Here is a 10,485-nt window from a genome sequence, read left to right as displayed (position 1 = left end):
GGCCAGTAAGGGGGCCTGACTCCCCAAAATCTACGCTCCAAACCACTGTGAGCCATTGCCTGCCCAAATCCTGGAAGGCAAGGGAGTGTGGATAGAATACCTTCACCCTTAATAAGGTATGAAACTGCTCTGGGCCCAGCCGGTCCCTCAGCATTTGCGGGCCGTGCAGCAAAGGCCTAACTCAGCGGGCTTGTACGTGCCGAAGAAAAGACTGGCCCTCGAGCAGCTTTTGAGAGGTTATCTCTCAGCCCTTGGAATATCCTAATAAAAGTTGTCTTTCCCTAGCAGGGACTCTGGGCCACAGCAGGTACGACCCAGTGGGATCTGTGGGGGAGCCTGGGAGCACGCTGTATCATTTGACGACCGCAAGGGCTGGAGACGGGGTCACTAAGGTCAGTCAGATGGGTGCCCCATGCCTACGGCTGACGCCCAATGAAAATGCTGAGCACCACGGCTCAGGCGAGCTTTCCTGGCCGGCCATACTTAATACACCGTGTGCACACTGTGGCTGGTAGAGTTGAGCCCCGTCCGTAAGCCTCCACCGGGTGATAACTAGAAGCTCACTCCTGGTCTCTCTGTGCCTGTCCTGCCTACTTTTTTCCTTTGCAGATTTTAATCCGCATCTTTTCGCCGTAATCAGCGGTGACTGGGGCGCCTGGGTGGCTCAGTCGGTTAAGCGTCCGACTTCGGCTCAGGTCACGATCTCACCGTTCGTGAGTTCGAGCGCCGCGTCGGGCTCCGTGCCGACAGCTCAGAGCCTGGAGCCTGCTTCGGGTTCGGTGTCTCCCTCTCTCTCTGCCCCTCCCCCTGCTTGCACTCTGTCTCTGTCTCTCTCAAAAATAAACAAACATTAAGAGAAAAAAAAAATGTTAAAAAAACAAACAAACCCTGTGACTGTGGGTCTCCCAGCTAATCTGGGAGTCCCTCTACCAAATCACCGATCCTGAGTGGCCTCGGGGGACCCAACCCAGGAGCTCAGCTGTGCCTTGCTGAGCCCCCAAGATGGGAACCTTGTTCGCTGGTCATCAATCCACCTGTCAAAATCTGAAATGGGAAAAAAAAAACAAAAAACAAAAAACAAAAAAATCTGTTCACTCTGTAAAGTAAGGCACAGACAAATGAGTCCCTGGTCACTTTATTCAAATAATTTTTTTTTTTCCTCTGAAATCTGAGAAGAACTGAGGAGGAATCAAAGAAAACCTCATATATTAAATTCTTAAATAGATTCTTTGAATTCAAAAGTAAGTCAATAGGAGAGAGGCACAGGTGTGGGCCTTGTCCCCGCCAACAAAGCCGCCAAGGCAGTCCTGCAAATTAAGAAAAATGGCAAATCCATTTCTTTAAAAAAAAGTTCTTGAGGGGCAAGATAAAAAATACCGAAGTTTCAAAAGCCAGCCTACTTCCCACACTCTTCTTCGTTCTTCTCCATCCTGGGGGGGGGGGGGGGGGCTGTCCACAGGTAGAGAGTCTCCAGGTTAAGTTTTCGGTGATTCGGCTTTTTTGCAAACATATGCAAATACATTCCTCGTTAGCAGTCCTGTTTTGGCGATTAAGAGCAAGCAATATGCTTGGATTAGAGGTCCGATTTCCACTCGAATGCAAGGTGTCTTCTCCTCTGGGCAACAATCTGCAGAGATCTGGACAGAGGATACAACGGCATTAGGTGCGGAGTCAGAATTCGGAGACGGACCTTTTGTATTTGTACGTGTGATCGGGGAGGGGATGGTCTCGCCACGTTCACACACACAAACAGGTGCAGTTTCCTCTACACGTTCCCCATGGCCAGAGAGAATTTAAATCGAAAAGCGTCCCTCGGGTGGCGGGGGCGGGGGGCACCTGGTTGAGCGGTTGAGGTCATGATCTCACAGTTTGCTGGTTCGAGCCCCACCTCGGGCTCGCTGCTGTCGGCATGGAGCCCACTTTGGATTTCTAGAAGTCCCCTTCTCCCTCTGCCCCTTACCTGCTTGTTCTCTCTCTCTCTCTCAAAAACAAAAATAAAAATAAATAAATAAATAAATAAATAAATAAATAAAAGCTTTCCTTGGGTTCTTACCCACATCTCAGCCTGGGTCCACCTGACCTCAAAGATCTCTTTTGACTTATGAAGAGACCAGTGGCAATGACGTGATAAAACACCAGTGGGATTTTTGGAGGTGAGGGAAGGATCAGCATTTAATGCCAACTGTTCACCAGGGATGAGCTAAAAAAAAAAACAAAACACCCTGTACGTGGTATCTCATTGAAACAGCAAAGGGAAGAATATATCTGGCTTCTGTCAACAGGAAGGTTCAAAATTCTACGAGTGAATTTTGCGGAAGGAGCACGAGGGGATGGGGTTGAGGAGAAACGTGGAGAAGGAATCCTCGCGGTCCGACTCTTGATTTGGGCTCAGGTCACGATCTCACGGTTCGTGGGCTGGAACCCCGTGTCGGGCTCTGTGCTGACAGCGTGGAGCCTGCTTGGGACTCTCTCTCTCCCTTTCTCTCTGCCTGCTCCTCCCCATTCTCTCTCTCTCTCTCTCTCTCTCTCTCTCTCTCTCTCAAAATAAATAAATACATTTTAAAAACTTTAAAAAATTAAAAATAAGATCGGGAGACCAAAACACAGACTCCAGGCAGGGAGCGTCTTCATAGTCTAGAGCAACGGAGAACAAGTGGGTTGTGACCTCTCTGTGGGGTCACCCGAGAGGCAGAGGAAGTGAACTTACTGGAACCTTAACGCCAGTGCCCACAAGCACAGCGAGGGGGCAAGTCTTCCTGGATTCCCCACGCGCCCACCTGGGCCAGCTCACTTCACCTCTCGGCCACCCTCGCGGGGCGGACCCGCGTGAACCCCTGTTCTCCAGACGTCAGAAGCGGAGGCCGTGAGAAGTCCAATGTGAAGTGAGTGCCCGAATCTTTGACTTCCCAAGGTCAGAACCTGCGCCTCTCCCCCCCTTCGCAAAATACGGGTGGATGGATATGCCCTTCAAATCGGTCCCCCAAAGCGAACTCTGGAAGAAGGTGACCTTGGGAGGGATTCTGCCGTTTGGTGACTCTGTGGCCTTGGGCAAGTCAAAGCCCTCTCTGGGCTCTAGTTTCCTCCGCTGTGTCCGCTGCCTTCCCAGGGATACTGAGGGTTAAATGAGTCCCACAGGAGTAGCCCTCTGTCCAATGCCCTGGGGGTTATTCTTGGACCAGACTTGCTTAGAGCTTTATTAGAACATTAATTGCTCTGGGCCAACCTGATACTGTTTATAGAAGCAGGATCAGCAGGCAGCGTTCTGTGCAAAAATGTTCTGGAATCCCCACCCCACCCCCCATCACATTGGTCCCTGGCACCCCCCCCTCCCCAAAGGCAGACAAACCTTTTCCTAGTTGGTTCGGCACTGGTCCCTGCCCCCACGGGATCCAGAGCTGGGTGACTAGTCTGTGATTCTATAAATAGCTCCCCCGGCCCGTCGCCATGGAAACCCCCACAAGGGCCCTGGTCAGTCCACCTGGATGGACACTCCCCCCCCATCAAGGGAGGCTCTGGAAGGACAAGCTCTTCAGGGAGGGGCTCCCGAGCTGGGAAGGGCAGCCCCTTCTCCCCAGCCCCCTCCCCCGGGGAAGTCTGCAGGCCTACCTGGAAATCATGAACTTCCTAAGTGGGAGGAGGTGCTGTTCTGGTTCACCTGGAGGAAGACAACACACAGAGGAAGGGGTCACGGCCAGGCTGGGGGGCCAGGGTCTCACTGCCCTGAGGTTCAGCCCTCAGCCTCACTGAGGCAGGCACACTCTCCCTCATCGGGGATTTACTGCACACCTACTTAAGACGGGCCAGGTGCTGGGGATGCCGTGAACATGACCGACCTGGTCCCACTCTTCTACAGGGAGAGGCTTAACAAATACATCTGCAAGATAACGTTGCGTCCACCCACTCGTGGGCCTATACGAGTGACTTTGGAGCTACTTCCCATAGGGTGTCAGGAAAGGCCACTACAAAGCTGTTTGAAAAACAAATATGTGCTCTGTGTCCTGGGTTCCTGGCACACAGCTCAGAAAACCCTAGACTCTCCCTAGTGAGAACAAGCCTGTCTTGTATGCTAATGAGGTGACTGGCCTCTGGCCTCAGGATGCAGGCTGGTGGCTAGAAGGACGGAGGCATGACTCTGGGGAGGGGAGAGGGGCTGGAGGGTGAGTTAATAACCAGTGATTTAATCAATCATCCCTGCTTCATGAAAGCTCCATAAAACCCCTAAATAACAGCTTCAGGAAGCTTCCAGATTGCTGAACACAGCCCAAAGAGGGCGTGGGAGTGCTATACCTCTTACCCCACACCCTGCCCGGGGTAGCTCTTCCGTGGTTGTTCCTGAGTCGCATCCTTTATAATAAACCAGTAATCTAGAAAGTAAAGTGCTTTCCTCAGCCCTGTGAGTTGTTCTAGCAAATTCCCAAATCTGAGGAGGGGGTCATAGGGACCCCCAAATGGTAGGTGGCTGCGCAGAAATGTGGGTAGCCTGGGAACCCTGCCGTGGCTGGCGTCTGAAGTGGGCGCGGTCTTCTGGGACCGAGCCCTGAACCTGCGGGGTCTGCCACTAACTGTGGGGGTGTCACTGTGCAAACCGAACTGAATTTAACACCCACTTTGGTGTCTGTCTGGAGAATCAGACACTGGTTGTTGGGGTTGGAAAACGCCCCCTAAGCCGAGGTCTAAAAGATGTAAGTGAGGCCAGGCACACAAAGATCTGGCTGGAACAGCAATCCCTGGCAGAGGGAACAGCCAGGAACAAACAGGGAGGGCGTTGGGTGCCTGGCGAGTGAATATCCCTTTTTGTATTCGCAGCAATGGCAATGCGCGAGCTGCTTTGGTTTGCTTGCTTACTATTCTTCCATCTTTTGGGGTTCAGGATCATCATTCTAGAGGGCTATAGAGGACCCGGAAGACTTTTTCTTGTGCCACCATTTACCTAACGGTTGCTGTTAAGACTGAATCCAACTTATGCGATGCCCTGAATGAAGTCATGTGCACTCTAGAGGCCAGGGAGGGAGATGGGGGGAGGGAAGCAGGGGTTGGATGCGGTCTGCAGGGCAGCTCTCCCGGGTGGCAAGGTTCACGATGACAGGGCACATGCTGCGCTTTCACATTTTGCTCCTAAGCGAGCACGAAAACAGTCCCAGGCCAGCCAGCTAGACGTCTTGAGTATGGCCACACGTTCGGGTACGGTCCGACGTTTTTGTGAAACAATTTGGCCTTATGCTTCCAGAGTCTTCCAAAGAACTGGACCCTTGCACCCACCTATGACATTCCGTGACAATGGATTCTAAGGGAATGGCCCAAGAGAGCCCCCCCCCCCCCCCAGCAGGAGGGAGGCAAAATCAGGATGATGGGCACGTGCCACCATTTCTGCGAAAACTGGACAGGACCTTAGGACAACAGTTAATTGGTGGCCCATAATGCGTTCCAGAGAATACTATGTAACCATCGGGAAGGGCAGTAGACGGAAAATCCAAAAGATGGGAAAATACGAAGAACGCGAAACCAAGCAGCCCATGCAATGGAATTGCACGGAATAGAAGGTAAATACTCAGGTGGGCCGAGAAAGGATAATCCGCAAAACTGAAGGCGTTCTGGACGGTGACTAATTCCCCTCACCCCGGCTTGTGTTTGCTGCTCGTTACATCATCTCTTTGGTTAAACCAAGGGCTAAATCACCGCTGACTAATCTTGGCAATATTTGTTCACAGCGGCAAGACGATGGGGTCTCTGACTCCCAGAAAGGGAGCGTGGAGCCCTCCCCGAAGAACTGAGATGTGTGCAAAAGCCAGGGACCCCGGACAAGGAGCATCTGTGATTTTGATTATCAAACTGGGGATTGGCACGGGGTGGCCCGCTCTCTCTCTCCCAAATTAAACACACACAGACTAAGAGTACTAAGCTTGGTATCACCACTTCATTTAAATGGGAGCTATCGCGTCCGTGAAGGGGGCAGTCCTTCCCGACATGATCCATGGACTGTGCCCCTCGGACGTGCCCAGGATGTGTGGGAGGCAGGGCCATGGAGATGTGCCTGAGGACGCAGGGATGTCTGTACGTCTACATTCGCGGGGACGCCCACACCACGTAAGCCTTACGGGTCTCATTTTTTGGCTGACTGATGAAAATTCTGGGCTGGGTCACATGTGGGAACTGCCACTTTAAATAAAACTGAATTTAAGGCTAGAGACAGAGGGCTGGACAGAAAGTCCCCACCAGGGGCTCGCGCAGAAGAGCTGTTGAGATTTGACCCTAGCTGGATCAGACACTTGGAGGGCCCCTGGCCCGGCTCCCCACCCCAAATTTTCTGACGAGGAAATGATCAGCAGATTAGGGAAGCAAAGTGTCCGAGGGCATCCGCAAGCTGCTGGGACAGCCCAATAAACCGATTTCCAGAATTCCCCTTGGGGTATCTAACCTGAAAATATCCTTTCAGATTGGCTGGTGTTTTATAGTCCCCTTTCAAGACCTAGGAAAGAGAAACAAAGTATCACTATCATAGAAATTATCAAAAATAAAATTCAGTCTGTTACCACCACCTTCCCATCTACTTATTTATCCACCCACCTATTTATCCATCTACACATCCATCCATATACATTCATCCTCCTACCCACCCATCTATCCACTCATCCATCTACCTATCCACCCACCCATCCACCCATTCACCTACCCATCCACCCATCCATCCATTCTCCCATCCATCCACCTATCTTTTCATCCATCCATCCATCTAACCATCCATCCCCTCTCCCATTCATCCACCTACTCTCCTATCCATCCACCCATCCAACCACTCATCTACCCATTCATCATCCATCCATCCATCCATCCATCCATCCACCCACCCATCTACCCATCCACCCACTCTCCTATCCATCCACCCATCAAGCCACTCATCTACCCATTCATCATCCATCCATCCATCCATCCATCCATCCACCCACCCACCCATCCACTCATCCACCTATCCATCCTCCTTCCCATCCATCCATCCATCCATCCACCCATTCAACTACCCATCCATCCATCCACTCTCCCATCCATCCATCCACTCTCCCATCCATCCACCTATCTTTTCATCCATCCATCCATCCATGCATCCATCCATCCATCCATCCACCCATCCACCCTCCCATCCACCTACTCTTGTACCCACCCATCTACCCATCCATCCACTCTCCTATCCATCCACCCATCAAGCCACTCATCTACCCATTCATCATCCATCCATTCATCCATCCACCCACCCATCCACCCATCCCATCCATCCATCCATCCATCCATCCAACAAACATTTATTGACCTCCTCTTATTTCTAAGCATCATTCTAAGCTCTGGAGGTACAAAATTAACCAGACAATTAAAATTCCTTTTCTCCTGCAGCCACCATTCTAGAGGAGGAGCTAGATGATCCATAAGTAATACACCAATAAACAAGAACATATCAAACCATGAGAAGTACAGTAAAAAAAAAATAAGACAAAGGGATGTGATCAGGAGTGACCAAGGGGCTTCTTTTGAGCAGATGGTCACAAAGGACTTCTCAGAACAAGTGACCTTTAAGCTGAGCCCTCAATGACAAAGAAAACTAGCCAAGCCGAGCTCTGAAGGAAGAGCGTTCCAGGCACAGCACACAGGGCAAAGAAAGTTCTAGGCCTTTCCATAACTGCTCCATAGATAAGCCATCATATAGACCAGTATCGTCCACTAGAATATAGGATGAACCAACTATATACTTCTAATTTTTTAGTAGTCACATTAAAAACAAAGTGACCAAGGGGTGCCTGGGTGGCTCAGTCAGTTAGCGGCCAATTTAGGCTCAGGTCATGATCTTGTGGCCTATGAGTTCGAGCCCCACATCGGGCTCTGTGCTGAGAGCTCACAGCCTGGAGCCTGCTTCAGATTCTGTGTCTCCCTCTCTCTCGGCCCCTCCCATACTCGCACTCTGTCTCTCTCTCTCTCTCTCAAAAATAAGTAAACCTTAAAAAAATATATATTAAAAAAACAAAGTGACCAAAAAAAAAAGTAAATCAAGTGAACTAATTTTCGTTAGATCTTTTATTTAACCTGATATATCTAAAATATTCACTCTTCGACAAGTAATTAATATAAAAATGATTAATGACAAACTTCACATACTGTTCTCCGTACCTGGACTTCAAAATCAGATACGTGTTTAACACTTAACAGCAACCCTCTATTTGGACCAGTCAGATTTCACTAGGCACATTTCAGTGGCCACACAAGGTTAACGGCTAGAGGCTGTAATGGACAGTGCAGGCAGAGACAATTTCATTAGCACTGGGGTCCTTCCAGTGCCCAAGTGTCCTGCACCCCAGGATCTGTTACAGGAACACACAGTGTCTGCATAGAAACACACACACACACACACACACACACACACACACACCACACACACCACACGCAGTTTTCAGTGAGGGAACGTATCTTTGCAGTGACAGCAAAACTACCAGGAAGACTAAACAAGCGTCTGGCAACCCCTGGGAAGAAACCTCTTTGGAAGAAAACCAGGAGCAGCTTCCGTTTTAAACAAACAAACAACAGAGCTTCAAAGAGTTGGTCTTCCTCATCAGAATTTTTTAGAAGATACACAAGGTCAGGCCTTATTCTGGGAGCTTCCGACCTGCATTCTGGAACAAATCAGGGGCCTTCGCCTTTTAATTTTTTTTTTTTTTTGACGTTTGCTTATTTTTGAGAGAGAGAGAGGTGGGGGGGGGAGGGGCAGAGAGAGAGGGAGACACGGAATCTGAAGCAGGCTCCAGGCTCCGAGCTGTCAGAACAGAACCCGACTCCGGGCCTGAACCCACAAACCGCGAGATCACAACCGCCAGTCTAAGTCAGATGCTTAACTGACTGAGCCACCCAGGCGTCCCAGGGGCCTTCACCCTTTAAAGAGGCTTCAGAGAAGTTTCCATGGGGCCCCTGGCTAAGAACACAGAGTCGGGAGAGCCCTCTGTCAATGAGGCCCTCATCCTGGTCCAGCTACTGCCCCTGAGAAGCACCCTGGGTGCTGGAGTTCAAGATCATGCTCCCAGCTGCCGTTTCTTCTGTTTAATCTAATTGTTTTCTCATCGTATGAAAATATATGCAATACATTATACAATAAGATAGCCCAGGTACAGAAAAGTGTATGAAACACATTAAGTACAGCTTAAAGAGTACTTTATGAAAGCATACGAATAATAAATAGCAAAGGCTTAGAATAAAAATAATGGAAAAATAAAAGGGACCACATGGAGGTTGTGAATAGTCACACTGTCAGATGCAGTCTGAGCATCATGGAAGAGGACCTCGGGGTATTTTTCCACAAAGAGATGTTTGCAGAATCGATAGGTGTCAAGGGGGAGAGGAAGTGCTGGGACCCGCTGCCCTTCCCGCTTCCCCGCTTCCCCGCTTCCCCGCTTCCCCGAGGGCACAGCCTGCATGTGTCAGAGAGGTGTGAAAGCCTTGTTAGCACCAAATGGGGTCTTTCTCCTCCAGTCACTGAACAATTAAAGGGGAAGAGGGAGAAATGGGACTTTCTCCCTTTGCCGTTCAACACAAGAACTGTTCACTTCCTAAAATCAGCATGTGAGGGGCCCCTGGGTGACTCAGTCGGTTAAGCGTCTGCCTACGGCTCAGGTCATGACCTTGTAGTTTGAGAGTTCGAGCCCCGCGTCGCGTCGGGCTCACTGCTCTCAGCACAGAGCCCCGCCTCAGATCCTCTGTCCCCCTCTCTGGTTCTCTCTCTCAAAATAAAGAAATAAAGATATTTTTTGTTTTGTTTCTATTCAGCACGTGTTTGGAAATGCTGAGCGTAGCTGGAATTAAGACTCTTGGGGCGCCTGGGTGGCTCAGTCACTTGAGTGTCTGACCTCGGCTCGGGTCATGAACTCTCGGTTCGTGGGTTCGAGCCCCGCGTCGGGCTCTGTGCTAACGGCTCAGAGGCTGGAGCCTGCTTCGGATTCTGTCTCCCTCTCTCTCTGCCCCTCCCCTGCTCCGCTTGTGCTCTCTCTCAAAAGTTAGTAAACACTAAAAAAAAAAAAAATTAAAAAGACTCCAGGTCTTACTGGTGTAGGAGCTAGGAGCTCACGTGTCCCCAGGCACAGGCCCCATGCTCAAATACTGTCCCTAACTTCGTGCCTCCAAGGAAGTTAGCATACAGCACCCAAAGTAAACTAGAAGCTGTGACAGTCAAGGACAGACTTGCTAACTGTTCCTTTCCCCAGGATTACCTGACTTTAAGGCTTCAGAAACATCTAGTAAAGTCATTTCCCTTGACCACCTTAACCAAGGAGAGCTTAAAGAGTAATTCCAACTGCCCCAAGCTCCCATCTGTCTGAGAAATCAACATTAAAATTTAAGGGGGCAGGGGCGCCTGGGTGGCTCAGTCAGTTAAGCGTCCGACTTCAGCTCAGGTCATGATCTCACAGTCTGTGAGTTCGAGCCCCGCGTCGGGCTCTGTGCTGACAGCTCAGAGCCTGG

General features: G+C 50.3%; 1 protein-coding gene across 2 annotated transcripts in view; it reads right to left on the bottom strand.

Annotated features, from left to right (window-relative positions):
• Positions 1-1,119: 1,119 nt before the first annotated feature.
• The window catches only part of TPST2 (tyrosylprotein sulfotransferase 2), a 44,056-nt gene continuing 34,690 nt past the window's right edge, over positions 1,120-10,485 (bottom strand). For both annotated transcript variants that reach the window (XM_019426508.2, XM_019426510.2), the window contains 3 exons: positions 6,416-6,466; positions 3,607-3,655; positions 1,120-1,637 (listed from right to left, as the gene is read on the bottom strand). In XM_019426508.2, the coding sequence (XP_019282053.1) occupies positions 3,614-3,655; positions 6,416-6,466 (93 nt within the window). In that variant the 3' untranslated portion in view covers positions 1,120-1,637; positions 3,607-3,613. The remainder of the gene's footprint in view (positions 1,638-3,606; positions 3,656-6,415; positions 6,467-10,485) is intronic.

The sequence above is a fragment of the Panthera pardus genome, unplaced genomic scaffold, assembly GCF_024362965.1.
Source record: "Panthera pardus isolate Hobbes unplaced genomic scaffold, ASM2436296v1 HiC_scaffold_15, whole genome shotgun sequence".
Lineage (NCBI taxonomy): Eukaryota > Metazoa > Chordata > Mammalia > Carnivora > Felidae > Panthera > Panthera pardus.
Note: the sequence above shows the minus strand (reverse complement) of the source record. Positions and strands in the feature narration are given on the sequence as shown.